Source organism: Petaurus breviceps, unplaced genomic scaffold (genome assembly GCF_028583685.1).
Source record: "Petaurus breviceps papuanus isolate PSGF00001 unplaced genomic scaffold, PetGlider_PUasm1.0 118, whole genome shotgun sequence".
NCBI classification, from domain to species: Eukaryota; Metazoa; Chordata; class Mammalia; order Diprotodontia; family Petauridae; genus Petaurus; species Petaurus breviceps.
The window spans coordinates 16,257,462-16,279,420 of NW_027185616.1; the positions used below are offsets into that span (position 1 = coordinate 16,257,462).

At 37.1% G+C, this 21,959-nt stretch overlaps 1 protein-coding gene across 2 annotated transcripts in view; it reads right to left on the reverse strand.

Annotated features, from left to right (window-relative positions):
- Positions 1–1,672: 1,672 nt before the first annotated feature.
- Positions 1,673–21,959, reverse strand: part of VLDLR (very low density lipoprotein receptor) — a 42,961-nt gene continuing 22,674 nt past the window's right edge. For both annotated transcript variants that reach the window (XM_069086678.1, XM_069086686.1), the window contains exons 4-18: positions 21,173–21,295; positions 17,946–18,317; positions 17,710–17,832; positions 17,493–17,615; positions 16,625–16,744; positions 16,392–16,517; positions 15,482–15,653; positions 14,420–14,644; positions 13,022–13,140; positions 12,290–12,429; positions 11,653–11,794; positions 11,166–11,312; positions 9,235–9,315; positions 8,596–8,765; positions 1,673–7,967 (exon numbers count right to left, since the gene is read on the reverse strand). In XM_069086678.1, coding sequence (XP_068942779.1) covers positions 7,932–7,967; positions 8,596–8,765; positions 9,235–9,315; positions 11,166–11,312; positions 11,653–11,794; positions 12,290–12,429; positions 13,022–13,140; positions 14,420–14,644; positions 15,482–15,653; positions 16,392–16,517; positions 16,625–16,744; positions 17,493–17,615; positions 17,710–17,832; positions 17,946–18,317; positions 21,173–21,295 — 2,219 coding nt within the window. In that variant the 3' untranslated portion in view covers positions 1,673–7,931. The remainder of the gene's footprint in view (positions 7,968–8,595; positions 8,766–9,234; positions 9,316–11,165; positions 11,313–11,652; positions 11,795–12,289; positions 12,430–13,021; positions 13,141–14,419; positions 14,645–15,481; positions 15,654–16,391; positions 16,518–16,624; positions 16,745–17,492; positions 17,616–17,709; positions 17,833–17,945; positions 18,318–21,172; positions 21,296–21,959) is intronic.

Here is a 21,959-nt window from a genome sequence, read left to right on the forward strand (position 1 = left end):
CCCCTTAATAGACCTAAAGGAATTTGAAGAGTTTCCCTGCCCCTTTATAAGCCTAAGGGAGTTTGAAGACCTTCCCTGCTTTGAAGATATACTCTGCCCCCTAATAGGATGAATGTAATCACATGGAGCCTGTGGTGGGAGGAATTTGCTGAAGGATGGAGCAGAACCCACAGGAAGCTAGGAGTCAGAACAGTTAGAGACTGGAGGGAGGAGAGGATGCACCCCAGGGAGACAGGCTTGTGAGTAAATGTTGGTTTGTGGGAAGGCTAAAGGATGCTGTGGCTCTCTGCACCATTATGACTTATTAACTTCTTTGCTACTGGTGGAATTGGCTTACTGGTTTTGGGATTTGATTTTCTGGTGTCTGAATAAATGTTTTGCTTCTGTCTTCTATATGGAGTGTTTTATTTTGCAATTGAGCACCGTGCCGGCTGTTGGCACTGTGAATATTGTGTTGGTGCTACATCCCCCGAACTGGTACAGACAATCAAGCCAATCTCCCTCTTTCCAGAAGCCATACAGGCTCTCCTATGGAAATAGAGGGAAAAACGTAAGCTCCAGCCTATTTTCATTGGTTCAATAGGATTGCCCTTTTTTTCTGTCTTCCAAGTGCTCTAGAAATGTAATGTCCTACCTTTAACTTTCTAACTCAAAATTTTTAAGAATACTCATCAAAATTAAAAGCTATAAAATCTTCCTTCAAAATTTAACAACTCACATTTATGTAATTTTTTAAGGTTTGGAAAGCCCATTTGTATGCATTATCTCATTCGGTCATCACAAAATGCGTTATAATCTCCATTTTACACATGCAGAAACTGAGGCTTAGAGATATTAAGCAACTGGCCTAGGGTCATAGTTTTCGAGGTAGCATTTGAACCCAGGGCTGACTCCATGCTCAGCACTTTGACTAGTTTTGGGGGACAAAGACTAAAAAGGGCTGCTTTTGACATCTTTTTGAGAGTTCTTCCCACCTTCTCTCAACCTTTCTTCACTCTTTGGGGTTACTTTCTTCCTCATTTTACTTTGCTCACCTTTTCCTAGTTCCCCTGGAGTACTTGGTTATGGAAGAGCTCAGGGGAACTCTGAAAGCCAAGGAAGGGATATCAGGTGAAGAAAATCAGAGCCTTGAATGTGCTTTTAGAATGGTGTGATGGAGAAAGGCGGCAAAGAAAGGGGCGAGGCAGAATTCCTTAGGACTGTGAAAGCCGATAAAAAAGGCAAGTGTTTCAATAATTCTTAGTGACTATAAAAGGGTTTTATAATACATTTCTGAAAAGCTTCCTCTTCAAATAAATCCTATCAGGCTAGGCTATGGTTAAAAATTAACACACAGAAGGAAGATTTTGGAGACTCTTAAAAATTGTTTTTATAGCCTCCCCCCCATTATCAGGAAAGAGATGTTAACACTCTAATTTATAATGGCAATCCCAGTGGAGCATGTGCACTTACTTCAAAGCCTGGCAGTGAGCATAAAGCCTCACTTCTTACCTTGTGGGTAGAATTGCAAAACTAGGCTCTACTTGGCCTATGTGTTCCCTAGATATGGATGACTGAGTAGTGTTCAATGAATGAATGATTCAGCCAAGAAAAAGATGGGAAGGAAGAGGTGCTTCTATTTCTACACCCCTGTCTTCAGAATCAGAAATAAAGAGAGAGGCTTATAACAAAGTTTTTGAAAAATAGATTTTTATTTAATCATAAGGGTGATTAAAAGGGTTAGAGGCTAAAAGCTCTTATCTACAGATCAGCAGCACTGTACGTTTCCCAAGTGGGGCTATCTAAAGGTCCCAATATGTGACAATGTGGTTTTCCCAGATTGGACTCAGTTTCCAAAAAGAATTATAGGATTTAGATATCCTAGAGTATACTCAAGGGGCTAAAGCAGGGGTTATTAACATAAAGTCTGTGAATGTTTTATTTTCCAACTTTTTGATAACTGTATTCCAACATAATTGGTTGTCTTTTTAATCCTGTTTTACATGCTTAAAAACGTTCTTCTGAGGTGGTGTCCATATGCTTCACCAGACTGACAAAGGGGTCCATGACACAAAAAAGGTAATGAATCCATGGATTATTAAATGTTATAGGCCATGAACTAGGAGATTACTCTTTTGCATGTATAGATTGCACACATCCACAGATGTCATAGCTGACTTTCAATACAAGAATATGCAGATCAGGGTCGATTCTGAATCATCACATCTGTTATGCCAGAACACAAAAGCTCCTTCTTGGCTCTTTCTCTTATCACTGCTTTCCTGCAAAGTCCCCTCCCCTCCCCAGATTCCCAGATCTGTATGCCAGATGGCTAGTATTTTTATGACCAATTCCCGTGGTAAAGGCATGAGTAAACATACAAGACACAACTTTATAGCTGGATGGGACCATAGAGATCATCTAATCATCCCTCAAAATTCACCTTTGGGGAAACTTGGTTTTTAAATTTTTCATCCAATTTGCGTATGCCATATAGAATCCCCCAAATAGCCAACTAATAACATCCTCCAGGTGTGAAACAGTGCTAGCTCAGCAAGAAACTAAACAAAAGTGAGCACATCATTGCCCAGTGTTACCGTCTTGGAATGTTGCCATGTTTGGAAGTAAACCCAGAGACAAGCATTCTCAAGCTTGGGTGCTAAATCCTAATAAAACATTACAAATCCATAACTTACATCCCCAATGAAGAAAGGCATAAAAGCAGAGCTCAACAGATAGTTTAGTACTGATCTTATTAGCCAATCACCCCAAATCAGTGTCATTATTCATAACTTGTTAGTTTTTATGTTCATCTGTATGAAAGTTAATCATCTTTGAGCCAACCTGGGTTATAGGTGTTTTATGCCTTGGCTATTCGGGTACCAATAAGTAGGCACTATGACCAAAGAGAATTACTCAGGCAAAAGTTTGGCAAGAATGAAGAGGTCTAATTTTTCCTCCACAAAATCCTATCTAAAACAAGACCCATTTCCAAATCACTTAGCCAGTGGTTCCCACCAGATCCCCAAAGCACCTTTTGTCCTCAACTCGATCCTTTCTAAACACAGCAGAGAATACTTTGAAAAGTTTTGAAAAATAGATGCAAACTAGGGTAAAAGCAATTTAATTTATCCTAGCAATCCCTTGGGTTGCAACCTTTATATACACCCATTCTCCCTCCCTACACCCCTCCCGCCACCTGCCAAAAAAACTCAAACAAAACCTAACCCCCTAAACTCCAGTGCTCAGCTTATGACCCTTCCTGGAATAAAATCCTAGAGAGAAGAGGCCTTCCTTTGAGATTGATATCACATTCTCATTTTACCAAAGACCCAAAGAGGCAAGATAACCTACCCAAGGTCATTCTGCTAATCAATGACAGTGCCAGTATAGAACCCAGGTCTTCAGGCTTCCCAGTTTAAGGCTCTTTCAAACAGTGGTTAAAAAAGGTCTTGTTTGTGGCGTGTTCTTAGAAACTGACCATCACCTCATTAAAGGAAGAATTTGGTACTAGGGAGAAGTAACATGTTTAATCACATTATCTCTTGTATCTGCATCAGGTACTATAGACGGAAGATGCAAGCCAACCTGGCTAGCATGCTTCAAATAGGAGCTCTAGTTAGATCCATTCACAGCTTTCATTATTGCTTCCTGCTAAGAGTGGGCTCCAGAATAGCATGAGCTAAGATCCTAGACCTAGGTTGATACAGGCACACAGCCCTAATCTCCAACACTCACCATTGAAGCTATGCCATTATTCCAGACTTTACTGATCCCTCTGACTCAATGTATCGGTCAGGTTGATCCAAGATAAAACAATCCTCCTCCTCTTATCTAACTCAGTTATATGAGTGTTGGGACAGTTGGCCACCATTTACTTTATCTGAAGCAACTGCAGGGCGACCTGGTGTGGAACCCTCTTATTACACAGCAGAGAATAATACAGTTTGTTCTAAACTCTCTTCTGCCTTCATGCCCTCAAGTGACCCATTTTCTCTGTTATCAATATCTACTTCCATAAAAAGAAACTTGCAATACCTTATGTAGTAGGGATATCTAAAGTTAGAAGAAAACACAAATAATGAATTTGCAAGTGACAATACTGAACAGTAATCAAGAAATTCATCTTAGAACAATAAATTGGCCTTCTTCCAACTTAGAGGGTTACCATAGCAATTGCAATGAATCTCTGTGTGTGGATATGTATTTTTGTATATACACATACACACACAGAAACACCTAATGCTATAGTAAGACATTCAGGCTGATTTTAGTTTTAGAGTAAGATGAAGTTATTATATAGAGCTTCATTGATAGCTTTTCAGGTTAATCCTGTTTTCCTGCCTTGTAACACTCTGGAAGGCATCACAGGCTACACAGGTTCCTTCAGCTTGTTTAGTAGAGTCAAGGGTACTAAACTGATCGGAATTCACATTCTTCTCCTAAAGGCTTTTTAGTGTTTTGTTTTGAATGTTGTTTCAAAATTTAATGACATTTTTACTCACTGGTTCTTAGTTAGAATTTGTTATTTTTGCTAACTGTTGAAAAGACATTTAAGAAGAATTGTATATACTTTCCATAAGACCAGAGAATGTTAACTTGACAACTAGATTTAGTAAAGAAGGGCCATATAAATGCTTTAAAGTATTCTAAACACAGAACAATTCAGGTGAACTGGTGGAAGATAAGAGATCTAAGGCAATATTTTTTGAGAATAAACTTTAAAACATAAGCCCCTGCCAGTTTGATTCCTTAAGGTACAGAGCAAAGAAAAATCTAGCCCCTCCCTTGCTTTCATATGGGCCCCATAGCTAAAAATAGTTTTTACATTTTTGAAATAAAACTTTATTGTATTTAAAAACGTAAATGCCATTCTTAGCTGTGGGCTGGACTTGGCCAGAGAGCCATGGTTGGCTAACCCCTGTCAGTACAAAGGCAAGCCATTAAGGAACTTAAATCCTCGATCAGGTAGTTCTTACTCATTTGCTCAATGTATTACGAGCAGCTCTTGCTATTTATTTTGGGTCTGAACTTGAACAAGCAAGGAATTTTAGCATTATAAAAACTTGACATGTGGTATATTATAATTCAAGAGGTTTCCAGTTAGAAAAAAAATCCTTTAGTAAGGCCTAATAGTTTCATAGAAATTGAAAAGTTATTATTATAAACTGTACTCAGTTTTATCTTCTTGCTATTTTAACACCACTTCCCACCACCTGCTATACTTATATGCAGACAAAATTACTTTTAATATTCATCTTTAAGGTAAGACTTGAAATAAATTTACAACGCAATCTAAAGTCAAATATAAATTGTTTTGGATTAGTACCAATGTTTTCTTCCATTGAATGTGGATAATGGAGAGTCTGACTACCTTTTATAGTGTATGCAAACAAGGGAACAACATAGAACATTTAGAAGGCATTGTAGAATATTGCTTTCCCTATTTCAAATTTTTAAGATATGTATATACACACTATGGCCATGGCCCAGTTTACCTATCTTTTCAGCCATGAGGCACATCCAACAATAAAACCCGGTAATACTAGAAATGTGGCCACCTCAATTATTTAAAATAATCCAAAGTGTGAGCAGGAACTTGACATGAATGTCATGGATCATCTGGAGTTAATTGTCCAGTGTCAATCATTCTCATTAGGCAGGCAGCAAGAGTAATTTACTCTACTTTCTTATTCATTTTATAGTCTAGTAACAAATGAGGTATTTTAGTAGATTGCAATGGATAAAAGGGTAGCCTTTAACTATACACCAAATTAGCTGCACTGTTTAGTAAAACAACTTATTCGCTCATGCCCATAGTTGTAAAAATGCATTACTCTTTAAGCCTTTTGGGAAGTTATCAATTACCCAAGTTTAATAAGTAACACATCATTTTTTAGTTCCAACTCTAGCTAAGGAAATGGTCATGTAAGTATCCTACTTTAAGGCCAAGACATTAATGGGATTTTGGTTACCTTATATAAAGGTTAGAGTCTGAGAAAAGACTAAACCTAATTCTTTATTTTCTTCTTAGTGTTTAAGCATTCTTAAGTCATGATCCTTAAACAGCTCAAGACTATTACTACATCTTTTATCTTTATACATTTGACAAGGTTTTTTTTTTTTTGACAACTTCACCTCTATTTCCCTAAGATTAACATCATATTATCAAATCAATAAAGGCATTTAGGATGATCAACAAGCTGTTTCTCCACTCTACTTTGCAATATTAAGAAAAGTTAATAACTCATGCTAAGATCCTTCTCTACCCTGGACTTCCAAGATCTGATCACTTCTTGGTTTTCAGCCTATTCTGGATTTCTTCAATACCATACACCTTGACAATTCATTAAAAAAAATACCACTGCAGTTATATTTCCTGCTCCTACCTCTGGCCCATGATTTTTACTATGCCATGACTCTAGAAAGAGTCCTCTGCTCCCATGGATACAGTGTATGCATGGATTCCATGCAAAACTAATCGTATATCTGAAGCTTAGCCTCTTAGGATAAGGCAGATCATTAAGTGTAAAGAAAGACAGGAGATTTCAGAATGCAAATTCAAGCAACTTCTCACCATTGTCTTTCATGAGTTAGAGAATGGACTTTGACTTCCATTCTGTTGACTTTGTTTCTCCTAACCATGTGTTTGAGAAAACCCTCTGTAACACATCCTAATCAGTCGTGGTCAAAATGAAATCTTACTTCTATAAAGCTTCAGAAAAGTAGACTATGCTCACCTTGTCCAAGTTGGTCAAATAATTTCTATAATTCTTGCCTGGTGGATGAAATAGTTCCCCTACCCCAATGTAAAATATCTTTCATTTTGACTCCCTGGAATTTTTAAGCATGTGGGAAAATATAATCATTCCTAGGAAATAAGCATGGGTTTGATCAGTTATCACTAAAGAAAAATGGACTAAAGCAAGAACATTCTCCAGAACCATTAGCTGATAGCATAAAAGAACTAACTTTTTTGGTACCATATATAGACTTTAAAGCCAAATGCCCTAGTCCTAGAATGTTAATAGGCCAAAATCACTTCCAAGAAGAATTTGGTAGGTTTTTTTAGTGGTCTCACTTCTACCCCTCTCCCCCTACTCTACCAGAGGCAGGATTTTTTTTTTTAATAAAAGCATTAAGCTAACAGAATTTAGTCCAGGGCCATATGACATTAAAGTCTATAGGCTACTGTATCTCATAGTAACTAAACCTTAAAGCTTTGTTTATGCTTTCCCAAATAAACTAAGTCCAATTAATGTCACTTGAAGTGCTGATATGAAATGCACTCCCACCCTATAGGAATAGGCACAAGCCATTGTTAAGCTGCTTGGTTTAATTTTTAGCACGTGGAAAAAAAAATTGTACAGTGGTTTGCTGAACACTCACCCTCTGTAAACCTCCATGGAGGTTACAAAGATTTCACTCACACATATAAAATTAGTTTACAAATTTTTTTTGGCAATTTCATCTTAGTAACCCGTTTTCTCCTATTGCCATTGCCCCAACCATTGAAAAAAAGTTTACAATAATTTACATAGAAATATTTTCAAAGTGCTTAAGAATAGTGATTGTTCTTCGGGATATTTACAGGTGGCCTATACAAGTTATGTACAGGTTGTATACTATATAGCACAAGTTTCATTGCTGGAATATGGCTTTCTATGGAAAGTGCATATTTTGGCCATGGGTGGCAATACTGTCTAAAAAATTCAAGGGTTACAGATATTTGGTAACCACATCCAGAGCTGAACTAAACTGTGGACAAGAATATTTACAAAAAAGTAGAATATAAAAAAGTCGAGTACACAAGCTTTCTCCACACAGATAATATATCATATTCTTCCAGATGGTAGGAGAGAACTGTTTTTCAGTCCCTGGTTTGGTTACCATCCAAAAAAAGGAGTTTAGGACTTAGTGTAGATTGAAAGGGCTGTCTCTTGTCCAAATATTCAAGCTAGGTCATCATCTGTGCTTACAACTGATATCTGAAATGAAAGAAAAAAAAGGTCACTTACTGGGTATCATAGTAAGTCTATATATTACATACATATTTTGTTTGTGAAAGACTTGCTCTCCCCTTTCTCCCAATGGAAAATAAAACACAGAAAGAATAGATGAAACTAGCAAATGTTTAAAAGTAGCCTGGGCAAATTTTAAGCATTACCATGAAATAAGAAGTTAACTGTAGTTTCTAACAGAAGTGGGGCATAAAAACTTGGTCAGACTGATGCTAACTCTTTGCTACCTACGTGGTGATTGACTAGGCATAAAAAAGGACACAGTAATTGGTTATATCGTGCTAGAAGCCTCTGCTAAGACAGCTATTGTGAAGAAGAATGGCTCAGACTGACATTTAATTATGAACACACACACACTAGCATGTATTCATACATCTATGTATGTTGAGATATTTAGAAAACATGACTTGTTCTCATTTTCCAAGAGCATTGAGAGAGCACTGTCCCACCTCCCCCCAACACGTGTGTATGTGCATGCGTGCATGTGTACATATGTATGTGAGCATGTATGGAGGGAGGCAAAGAAGGAGGGAGAGCTAACTTTGTGAGCTATGGCTGGTAAGCACATTGACGAAGCAGCTTCAAGTCTACTCACTGCTGGATAAGTGTGTCCAACAGAAGTACTATGTCTTCCAATATCTATCGTGAGATCTTCTTCTGTGGTTTTCAAGTAGACAGGATTGTCAAAATTCATGCTTTTCATGTTCTTGTGTTGCCAGTTCCTCCACATAAAGTAGCCACCAGCTGCAGCCATAGCCAAAAGCACTAGAAACCCAATAGGAACTTAGTAAGTACACAGTAGGAAGAGGAAAGATGCATTATAGAACCTACTATGTAGCAAGTACTATGCTAAACTACACACACATGTGTATATATGCACATATATGCATATATATACACACACAATTTACATACACACACTTCAGTACACTTTGTAACCCGAAGATCATAAAGGCATGTGTTCTGTGCAAGTGAAGAAATAGGGGTTTAGGGAAAACTGGCTAAATGGTTTTACAATGTGATACACACACATACACACGCACATACTTATTTGTTTAAAGTTACATTAGACAAAGACAAGTTAACAAGTATAGAAATGAACAGTTTGGTGGCATTTTCAGCACAAAAACACTCATTGCAGAACTGTTGTGAAGAGGCCTAAATTGTCTCCAATCTTTTAAAATACTCAGTTTGTACTGTATTTGTTGCAGGATATGCTGGTCATGTTACTTACAGACAGGAAGAATGGCCCAGGCAGCTGAAGTTCCTCCTGGAGAAACATTTACTTCTGATATTGCAGTAGTCATATTGATTCCTACAAAAGGAAATAACATCTTTGATGCTATTGTATCAGTTCAGACGATTTGAGATTTTTGTGCCTAAATTGAAGGTAATTCAGAGACTGATTTGAGAATGAAAAACAATTGAGATAACTGTCTCTATTATTATTTTTTACATAAAGGAAGTGTTAGAACTTTAATATCCCAAATGGCAGCCAATAAATATTTACTAAGCACCTCTTACACGCCAGGTACTGCGCTAAGTGCTGGGGATGCGAAGAGAGACAAAAGAGGTCTTGACTTCAAGGAGCTCACCCCCTAAAGGTATCTCACATATACTTCCTTTTAGGCCAGTGATTTTCTTCAGAACTCTCAAGAAGGTCTTGAATGTGCTAGGGTCTAGAAGTAAAAAAACCAATAAACTTTGTCCTTTATGCCTTGCGAATTGGTTTTTAGCTAATATTTGTCAAACATCATTTTTCATGGTTTTTATATATAGTTAGGTTTTCTTCAAATGTTTATAGCCATTAGCTATAGAAGAAAGAAGAAAGGTGACTTTTAAATTATTGTACAATAGTAATTTCTCAATACGCTTTTAAAGGAAGTATAGTGAGAAAAAAAATCATACTTTCTGGGTATTTCTATATATCTTAGAATTAGGATCATTTTACATTATTCAGTCTCAAACTTCTAAGAATCAGTTAACCCAGGTCTTAAGACAATTTAATGTTTCACGACCAATACAAGCCAGTTATTTTTCCACATTTTGGCATGAAGTTCAGCTTACTTCTGTAGGGGAGGTCACAACAATGTAAGTCACACAATAACATCTAGTCATTGACTGTTTAAAAGGGATTGGATATAGACTATTCAGCAAGCTGTAAGGCACTTAGGATGCTTCACTGAGAGGAAAATCTTGTATCAGACAAGTTCAAGAAGTTAAGGCTTTGCCCAGCATTCTAGACCATTTTAGAACTGCCAGGAGTTTGTGGTTAAATTAAGTATGAACATATTTCATGTTTTACTGGACACCACATCCTTTAAGCAAACACAGTTTATGTCTCACATAAATTTGGCACTGTACTCCTTGATTCTACTTATTGACCAAGAAGAGGTCATAAAGAGGTCACTGTGAGTAGGTCATAAAGAACTCTTTGACAAATGAAGATTGAAATAGTGTCTCCAAGTGAGCTTGTCAATCTGGGGAATGTTCCAGGCATAGGCAATAACATATTACTAGGTCTTTCCTCAAGTAGTAAAATGGTTGTCTTAATACTGTACTATTTCTCTAACAATAGTCCATGTGAAATCTGAGCTGACTTGAGACCTTCAATTTTAGTTTGATATAAAGTCATTTACTGAGATATCAATATAGCTATTAAGAATTTAGGTAAATCAGGAGAAGACAAGTTCTTTCTTTGTTAGATCATATATCCTTAACACTGTTGTTTAGAAGCTTACAGGTTAGAAAATACTCATACAATTATGATTCACCAAAATGGTGAACTTAAAGAAGTTGTATACTTGAGACTGGCTTGGATTCCAGGGCCACACTCCTCAATAGATACTAATGGATATTTATAACAGGGATTTTACTGTTTACAAAGTACTTAATGTATATTCTCACCCAATCCTCATACAATATGAATTATTTACGAGATGGTATGAGTCCTATGTAAAGACAAAGGTTCTTAAACATCATATACTTTTTTAATGAGTCCTGGTATTACTTTACACCAACAAATTCCTTGAAAATTTGAACATTATGTGAAGCTTCTATTATTTTTTGGTGCTTTTTGTGAGGCAGGTGAGGGGGCAAACAGGATAATCATGCCATGTATTCACCTGAGCAGGAATACCAATTTTCAAATAAAGGAAAACTCACTTCTACATGCCCTGCCATCACCTTCCAGATTATACCCACTGGGACAGGAACAGGCATATTTTGGAGAGTGATCATTGATCTGTGGTGCTGGTAGACATAGGTACTCACAGCCTCCATTTTCAATGTCTTCTTCACACCAGTTTTTACCTATTGGAAGACAAGATAATCCTTTTTAGTTGTTACCTCTAAGAAATTTTCTAGTTTAACTTTTAAATCTCAATCTACCAACAATTTATAGTCATTTAAGCCACATACTTATACTGCAATATTAATATATGCTGTGAATTGTACTTCCTGGAAAAATTGCTTCAGATTTATCAGAATATTGATTATAAGGCAGAAAGGCAATATAGCAGAAGCAAACTGCTTAGAAAGTCTATCTGGATATCAGTAAAAGTGTGAGGCAAACTTCTGGTCTATCTACAGTATCAGATTGTCCTAAAACTGGTTTTATGGTGGTTAAAGACAGTACTTATCTTGAAGTTACCTGCTGGTTGTACAAGTTCATGGTACACGATTATATCTTGAGCATCATTGAGGTTGTTAACCAGAGTAGCCAATTCTGACCCTGTAAATTTGTTGGCACCATAGACTGCTTCATTCTCACCATCTATCCAATAGACACGGTCCTAGAATAGGATTTTAAAAATTGTTATTACCCACAGGACTTGTATAGAATAATTACAAATTTAAGAGACTGGAGATGAGTAGAACTTAAATCAGTAGACCTTATTCACAATCAGAACTAACCCAAGGCTTTCATAAGAGTAGAGCTATAGAAGTAACATTTTCTACATCATGCTGTGGCAAGTTTATACTACTGAAATAGATAATTCATTCAAGAAATGACCAGTCCTTGAATTAAAACTAAAGTTTTGTAATCCTTTAGGCATGTTCAGTTCAATCTTGATAAAGATTAGATAAAATTAATATGTGTTTGAATTAAAGTTGACTTGTATGCCAGGATTTCAAAGGAGAAGTCAAGGGAAAAAAGTCTCAAATCTAAGAAACCATGTTCCCATGCTCCCCAGCATCCCCACCCCCAGTTCACAATAGGGGTAAAAACAGAAATAACTCGTAAGTCTATACCTTTGAATCAAGAGTTGAAATACTTTGAATCCTACCTCAAACATTGTGACAGCAAGAGGATGAGCCAGGAACTCCAGAGACTTGAGTACTATTCTGCGATCTTGACCATTTAAATCGACACTGGACAGCATGTGTAGTTTAGAATCAAGCCAATAGAGACGACTTTTTACAAGGTCTAGGAAGGAAAAATGAATTACATTTTTAGCTAATGCATTCAATATAAGATGAGCCTAGAGCACCTACAGTGGCTTAATGTAACCCATTCTCAAAGGACTTTTATGTTAAGTTTATGCAGATCTAAATGGTTTTTTCTATAATGCTTTTTTATAATTTTGAAGAAAACAAAAACAAAATACTGTTAATAAAGCAGTTTATTTTGCCATTTATACTTGGAAGAATACCAACATACTATGACAGTTATGCTACTGTTCCCATTATCGCAAACTTTCACTCTAAAATCTAGAAGGGATGAAGGTACAAAAAAGATTTCTTGCTTATACAACTGCCACCATTCGATCCCTAAAGGGGATTCAGCAAAAAAAAAAAAAACACAAAACACAAAAACAAACAAAAAAACCTAGCAGTATACTAATATGATTAGGGCAACTCTTCTCAGGTCAAATTTGTCTTAAGCTGAAAGTTTTAATTCTAATCCAGATTTGATAGAGAATAACATATCGTTATGAGGACAGTTCTGCTTTGGTGTGCTGTACCTTAGGTTTTAGTACCTTGAATCAAAGAGTTAAACAAAAACCCAAGAGGCATACCAAGTGTAATTCCATTAGGCCATTGAATATCTACAGTCACCAGTGGTCGTCTGTCAAGTCCATTCATTCCTGCTTTTTCTATTTTAGCTGGTTCTCCCCAGTCTGACCAGTAAACAAAGCTGTAAAAAAAATGTCAACCATAAACATCACTGGTTTAGTAAGCAGAATTTATGGTGCCAATCCTATAAAAAATCAGCTAACAGTTTCATATATTACAAGTTAGATTAATTCTTGAAAAGTTGGCTATTTAATTTCAGTGAATAGTTCTCTATTTTCCTAATATGGCTGGAGACACACTTAGATAATATATTTGGGTACCTAAGACACAATAAAATACAAAATAATTTTTAAAAATTATAAATAGCTAACATTAATTACCTAGGTATTATATTAATACCCACCAGGGATTGATACAAGGGAGATATACGCTAATATACATACTATTTCAGAGTATGTATTCCCTTTAAAAAAATGCTTAAATATTACATAACCTTTGATTGCTCATTTTAAGGGGGAAAAATATCCTGGGTTAAGATGTCATCAGCTACATGATCCCTGAGAAAGACTTTTTTGGCCCTGTTTCTTTCTGTAGGCAGAAGTTGATCTATGGAAAGGGGCAAAATCACATACCATGAAGGTGGCTTAACATTTGTTTCCACAAGGACGGGTATAAAGTCTAAAGAGAAAGAATTCTAACTCTAAGAACTCTCTAGATTGAAAGTTATGCAGGTAGATAATTATACATTACTAATACTACAAAATGCCAAGTCCTAAAACATCTATGGGAAATTGTCTTAAGAGTTTACAATCTACTGTTATCACAGGACTTAGGCTGGTACTTTCAGTTTACATATGAAGCAAGGATGGGACGTTAATGAGTCATGATAAATCAGTCATCTTTCTTCTATGATATGCTCTAGGGATAAATTTCATGCTTTCAAAAGTCTGAATTATGAAGTATAAGAGGTACTTAAGTAATTGGGGAATTATGGTTGACTTTCAGTTGCTGAGAATAAGTAGGAGACACTTTTTAAAACCTTTAATAAAAGGAACCAAAGGGTAATAGGTGGCTCAAGTCACAGTTTTAAAACCAAGTCATTGATGGGCACTTGCTAAGGATTAATAGCACCAACTTAACTTTGTTATAGCAAATTTGAGCCAAGAGTGATGGCACATTTCCAGCCAACATCAGTTTATCAACTGCCAGGCTATTACAGTGCCTTTCCTGGGTAACCTTTGCTGATATTGTAGGTATTTGCTACTAAATTCATTGGGAACCAATGGATCATGAACTATATTAGGCTCATGTATAAGAAGAACCATGAATCTGCTGATTGTCACCATACTTTAATTTTATACGGTAGCTTCCAGGTAACTTAAAGATGCCTAGAAACTAACCCAGACAATGGGTCCACAGCTATGGAAGCAGGCTCTCGCAAATCAGAATTAAATAGGATCTTCCTCTTGGTTCCGTCTAAAGTAGCCACTGAAATAGTCTTGGAAGCCACATCAGTCCAGTAGATATTCTTGTAGACCCAGTCAACAGCAATGGCTGCAGGATTATAGACATTGTCGATCATTTTAACATGTCTACCAACTTTGTCACGAGCATCAATTGGGGCACTGAAACAGAACAGGGTCACATAAGATTTGAGAATTTGACAGGACATTTATGCCTTCAGATGGTTAAAAGCTTCACAAAATAGCAGGTAGTATTACTATGTCTTTGCCTGGATTTGACTAGATCACCTTGTTGTAGTTCAGATTTTGGCATCAGAACATCTACTGCTAGAAGTTCATTGACAAGCCATCTATTACTTTCATTAGTAAGAATTTGAATCAAATTTTATGATGCAAATTTCAGATACTGGCTGAAAATTATTGGAAAACTTGACACCATAAATACAAGAAATTCTAGTACTGCTATTACTGTATACTTTTAGAGTGGTTAGTAAGGGTAAAGAATATAAGTTAGCTTGGTACTCTGACATTTATTGGCAGTGGTGTGCTGATAAATATTAAAACTGGTTCTCCAGAGGGAAAAAAAGTACATTACACACTTTCAAGTGTAAACTGCATTATTAACACTTTCTCTATCACTTTCTTAAGTCTAGACAATGAACAAAAAAATTTATCAAGCCCTGACTTATAGCATTTGCCAATTTCTGAGGTATAAATGTTCACACCAAAAACTTTATCTGTAGCTCTCACAAACCAGTTTGAGCTGGTTCCAGAACATTCCTGCTTATTGATCATTTTAAACTATTTATCTTTCCCAATTCTATTCTCTGCAACCAAAATTAGATCCTAGTTTATAATCAAACATCGTACAACATCATATGAATGCAAAGAAGTTTTAAAACCAACATTTTTACTTGGTGTTATCTTACCAATAATCCTAACAGTGATAGAACAACCCAGTTATTCCAATATGGGCAAATGACCCATAGGGCAAGTTACCTGAAGATTGCCTTTTGGCTTAGATCAGCCCAAAATAACTTCTGGGCAGCTATGTCAGCATCTAGTGCTATGGTATTTCTTAGTTGCTCTACAAGTTGAATGTATTCTTTCCTTTCCAGGCCAATTTTTCTGATGTCCCTTCGATTAGTGAAGATTAAACTTGGTTCCTTTCCTGCAAGTAGAAAGTTATGCTTTAGGCTTACTCTAAGAATCTCTTTCCCACAGGGTACTACTAAGCCAAAATACAATTGAAGACTTTAAGTACCACCTTTTACTTCAATTCAGTCTTCACTTCCAAGTATTTCCTATTTATTTATTTTAAGAACACAAGTACTTATGGTTTTCCCATTTGAGTGGAATAGAAAGAATGTCAACTAATCAAGAACAAACCTTTAATTCTTCCTTTGATTTGAACTGAATCAGGACTCACATCAACAAAAGCAAACACAAAAAGATACCTGGAAGAGGAATGACTGTTAAGGCTTCTTTAGAAACAGCCCACCATATTTATATATGATGGGAACATTTTCATGAGTTGTCATGGCCAAAAAATCCAAAACCAAAACCATATTCTCCAGCTTACTGGTGAGGAAATGCTCCATATTCTTGGACCCTGGATCAGGACCATGCTATAAACCTTTCCAGGTTAGTGAAATATGATGAAGTTCATTCTTTGCTGGCATAGCCTGGAAGAATCCAGGGTCCCCTCTATGCCATGATGAAAATGTCATGCTATTTTTATAGCAGAACCTTTATTTATGACCCCCATTTGAAGCTACTAACTTACTGCTTTCAAATAAGATTGCAGTCAAAGCAAAATGTCAAGCTAAGACGTAGATTATGCTAATTGTACCTTTTGTAAGCACTTGCTTACAAAGATGATCTGTGTTAAAACACTACTTTCATTTACCTACTGCCTTGCACACTCCAGTGGCAAGATCCATTTGATAGCCACGACTACATTCACACTTGTAACCGCCTTTTAAGTTGATACAAATTTGACTGCAGATTCCAGGATTTTGGCATTCATCAATATCTAGGAGGGAAATTTAGAATTAGTCTTGCTGTTCCTACTCCTTACTAGTCATGCCTTGTCTTTTTCCCTTTCTAGCCCCTTGCAAAGGTATATTTTTGGAATCTTACCACCACAGGTCTTCCTATCTATCAGTTCAAACCCAGCAGCACAGTCACATTCATAGCCTATAATTAGGTCTTTGCAGATATGGGAGCATCCACCATTATTAACCAAGCACTCATTTACATCTGAAAGGAAAAACAAACAAGGATTTGATCTATACCTTTTTGTTGTTATGGTTCAGTTAACCATTGGTCTACTCAAGGCAATTATTTTAAAAACCAAATTTGTCCTAATGATCATTCTAAATTTCTTCATGCAAGTATTTTAAGTGGCTGCTTCCAGGGAGCCATTTGAGACTTTTAAGCACCTTAAAAAGGCAGGGATTTTTTTTTTTTAAGCAAGATTACTGGGGGTGTGGCTAGAGATAAGATGTGAAGAAGTCAGAATATGAAAGTGCTATAAGTAAAAATGCTATGGGTATTGGGAAGGAGAGAAGTCTTCATTTCTCCCTGTAATTTGTCCCTATGATTACATCTTATTTTACAGGAATGTTTTTCTTTAATGAAAGATTGTGTCCTCAGGTGCACTATAGCAATTAGTGACAGCCAGGAGGTATTTCTAGCAAAGGGAGAATGGGAGGGGAAAGGAGAAGAAACCAAGAACTTGATCCCTGCTTTACATAAGATCCACGAAAACCAGCTGTTGGCTAACATAATCAAGAATCTGCCAGCCTAGTTCATACGTGGTAGTTTTTTTACCAGACACTTGGGAAAGTAGAATTCAGACTCAAACAGTAACAATAAAAAAAAGTAAGTTGTTATAGGCTCCACCCCCCACTCCCCTCCAGATATTTCAGGAAGACTTGCTCCACTAAAGCTAATCAACTTTAGTTTCTCTACACTTTGATTTAGCTCCTTAAACACTTTTACTTACTGCATTCCTTCAAGGGTTCATCACTCCAGTCCTTGCAATCTTGTTGCTGGTTACACACTTTGCTGATGTCTATGCATTCCCCACTTCTGCACTTGAATTTTCCAGGTCCAGAGCACTGATTGGCTATATATGATCCAGAGTACGGACAAAGAGAACATCCATTAGAAGAGCCCCAGGCCCATTTCACCCGGCTGTGGGAGTGTGTGACAATACTCACCATTTTTACAGTTGATTTCATCTGTGCCGTCTATACAGTCTCTGACCCCATTGCACTGTCTGCTGCCATGAATACAGTTGCCATCTTCACATTCAAACTGGTCAGGCCGGCATGTTCGTGAAGCTAGAGAAGAGTAAAGAAACGCCTGTAGGTGACAAGCTGCCCCAGCAGGTTAGCTAGAAGTGGGCCCCATCAAGTCTGGTTAAGGGGGACAAGATAACCAAGAAACGACTTACGGCAGTTGATCTCATCACTTCCATCTTTGCAGTCAGGGTCCCCATCACAGCGCCATTTCATATGGATACACTCCCCTGAACCACACTGGATCTCACTGGCTGGACACTTTTCATGAGGCACAGGTTGGCGTCCACACTGCTCAAGGGACTCATCAGACTGGTCAGAGCAATCAGCATCATCATCACATACCCAGCTGATGGGAATACAGGAAGAAGTGCTACACTGGAACTCATGGGCGCCACATGTGGGAGGGGCACAGTCCAGCTCATCACTGCCATCACTACAATCGTCCTGACCGTTGCAGACAAAGTTTTTAGAGATGCAACGACCACTGGAGCAAGTGAATTCTTCTGGACTACAAGTTACATTGCCTGAGAGAAAAATGTGACAATCCCAAGTCAACACTTAAATAACTTTATTACTCCTCTCAACAAAGTTATAAGCATCAAGATCTACAGTCATATCAGAATTCAGAAGCTAGAATCATTTATATTTATGTTTATTACTATAAGTGGTATTCATGGTCAAGTTTCTATAGTACTAGTCAACAGGAATAAATATTAGGAAAGTTTCTGAAAGAAAGAAAATAACTGAGGAAGGATGGAAGGACATAGACCTATTCTCTTCAGAATAAATGTTTGTATTATTATGAGCTGCCATTTTCTTTCCAAGATAAAGAAAGCATTAAGTTGTTAGAATGTAGAGGTTTAACAATGACAATATATACAGGTTTACCTCTGTGACTAGTTTTTCATAGTTAGCTTCTTATATAATCATGAGTGCCATGTGTCTGTAGTGCCGTGTTATTAGAAAAAAAAAAGTCTTTCTAAAATAACTCTCACACCCATCAGATTGTTAAAGACAAAAAATGGAAAATGACAGTTGTTTGGGGAGTTGCAAGAAAACAGACTAATTCACCATTGGGGGAACTGTAAATTATTCTAGCCATTCTGGAAAGCAATGTGAAACTATGTCCCAAACTTACTAACTAGGCGTACCCTTTGAGCACTCAACATTACTAGGTCTATATCCAAAAATTTCAAAGAGAGTAAAAGAGCCCACATTTACAGACATATTTATAGCAGCTCTTTGTCAAAGCAAAGAACTGGAAACTAATGGGATACTCAGCATTTAGGGAATGGAAGAACAAAGTACCGCATATCAATATAATGAAATAGTATTGTGCTATAAGAAATGACAGAATGAATAGTTTCAGAGAAACCTGTCAAGGTCTCACTGAACGGATGCAGAGTAAAGTGAGGAGAAAAATTTATACAACATTATGAATAAAAAACCACCTTGAAAGCCTTAAGAATTCTGGTCAACCACGATTCTAGGGCATCGCCCAACTCGACAAAATGAGACATACTATTTTTGGACATGGTCAATGCATGCATGTTCTCTCGGACTGTGCATATTTGGTATGAGGGTTTTCTTTTTTGTTTTATTTGGAGTAAAGAAAGAAAACAAATGTTTAATCAAAAAAAGGTAGTTAAAAATAAATCTGCTCTGTGTTACAGCTTTTAGAGTTAGAGAGAAATAATGTGTCAGACATGACATTCAAACTTCTGTGACTGGGACAAGCCACCTCACTGGGCCTCAGTTCCCTATAAAATGAGTGAGTTAGGCTAGATGGCCTTTGAGGTCCCTTCCAGCTTCAAATTGATGAACCTAAATTCATAGGGCAGCATGGTATTAAAAAGCCCTGGAATTAGAGTGAGAAATTGGTTAGAGCTTCAGCACTGATGTTTATTATTTATGCAAAGAGGCAACTCAACTTGACATCCTAGTCTTTGTACCATCTTTTGCCAAATAAGAATATTTGTACCACTATAACATGGGGATAGTCTGAATAAAAATACTCTGAAAAGTGAAACGTTATACAAATGTGAACTATTTAACCAATCTCTTATCTAATGCAGGAGAAAGTAGAAAGTGGATGACAACTTAACACTCCTTTCCTAATCTCTAAATTTTATTATTAGGCCAGGAAGCAACTAACATATAACCCTCTCAAATTCTAGAAAGCCAAGATTAGCAGAATCTATCATAAACTGGGGTCTAAAAAAAAAAGAACATGCTAATCCTGGTTATAAGACCAGTTCATTTTGCAGGAACCAGATAAAAATGCAAGTGCCTATAGGTTTCAGATTTATGTAGATATAAGAAATAGGGTGGAAACCACTGCTCTCTTGGGAAGCAAAGTCCATTTATTTCAAAAGAGAAACATCTGGCAGCTATGTGGCTTTCCAACATAAGTTCAGAATGAAACATTAAACGACTCCAGGAATGAATTGGAGAAGAAACTCATTGGACTAGGTGCAGTTACTTTAACCCCAGAAGCCTTCTTAGGTACTTTTAAAAAAAGTTTGCATCCCTATTACTAATGCCCAGGGTTTATCTACAACCAGAATCGAAAAGTTTCTTAGATTTGTTATATAATTGAAGAGCTGATCCTACTTAAAAGGGGAATTAAAGTTGACTAAGACAATGTCTATTCAACCTAAAACTTTTCTCATAGCCTCACCTTTAACATACACCATGTCACTACACATTTTCAGAGACAGAAGGATAAAAGAGGATAAGAAGCTAGGCAAATGAATGAGAACTCATTGGAAAGCCTCAGGGAAAGGTAACCTGAAGAGATGGTGGCCAGAGGCCTGGAAGAAAAGACACCGCCAAAGTTAGTTTGCTTTGGTCACCTGCATCAAGGTTTACCACCATACTCTGTGCCAGGCAAGCAAGAGAGTAGAAGTCAGAGACTGAGATTCTTCTAGAAAAGGAGAAACTAATGCCATGTTGGCAAATTTTAATAGTCATAGGTGGAATAGGAAAGAAATTTTGGTTCTCCAATTCCCAATTCTGGCTTGACTGGGTTTGGGTCAGGAGTGCACAGGTGTTATGATCACAGAGTAGGGAAGGCAGTTTTCATTTCCATCTCGCTCATGGTCCACTTCAGTTCTATTCCTTTACCTTCTCCTCTGACTCTAGAGCATTGGGGATGTATTAGTTGATAGACATAGGAACTTTCTCAATAACAAAAAAAGCTTTTAGAAAGGGGATGTTAAAATTGCTAATCAGAAAATTTGAGTTCTTACTCTTATACCAATAGCCAAGAGCAAGTCACTGAAGTGAGTCAAGCTGGTCCATTCACAGCTTTTTGTCCCTTCAGCAAAGAATCCTTAGGATAAGCCATTCAATGGATTCGATACTTGTGTCTTCTTACCACAGTTTTCTTCATCTTCTCCACTGTCACAGTCGTTTTCACCATCACACTTCCAGGACACTGGGATACATTGGGTTGATCGAACACCACAGCTGATCTCATTTATTCGGCAGGTTCTCATATCTGTTGAGGACACATAGTCTCAAAGGAACCTCAGAGCTGTGATAAGTGATACAAGGTGCTGAGGAAGATTACTCTGAGTTGCTTGGTACTGGTGATGTTCACATCCAGTCACTAGAGGAGCATACTTATAAAACTGACTGTTCCATGTAGGGTCTTGGTATCTATTTCCAGTGCTACTCCTTGGGACCCTGATACATTTGATGACCAAGCCCAAAAGGCTTACTTCAAACCCTTGAGCTTCAAAGACTATTTACTCAAACTACTGGCTTCCCATTATTTCCCTGCCTCACCTGGCAGTAGTGGGATATAGTAGAGATTGCTAAATTTGGGGTCAGGGTTTGGGTTCTAATTCCAGCTATGCTTCATAGTGTTATAACCTTGGGCAAGTCACTTCCCTTCATTCTTTACCTAAGTAGATCAGAGGAATAAAGTACTTTATAGTTTCTAAAAATCAACAACAATAGCTAGCATTTATACAGCACTTTAGGGTTTATAAAGGGCTTTACAAATTTTATTTAATCTTCACAACCATAAATGATAGGTGATGCTATTATCCCCATTTTACAGATGAATAAATTAAGGCAGGTGAAAGTTAGGCTCTAACCAAAAATGCCATGTCCTATATCAGTGTTCTTTGTTATGTCCATTTTTTATAAGTCTCCAG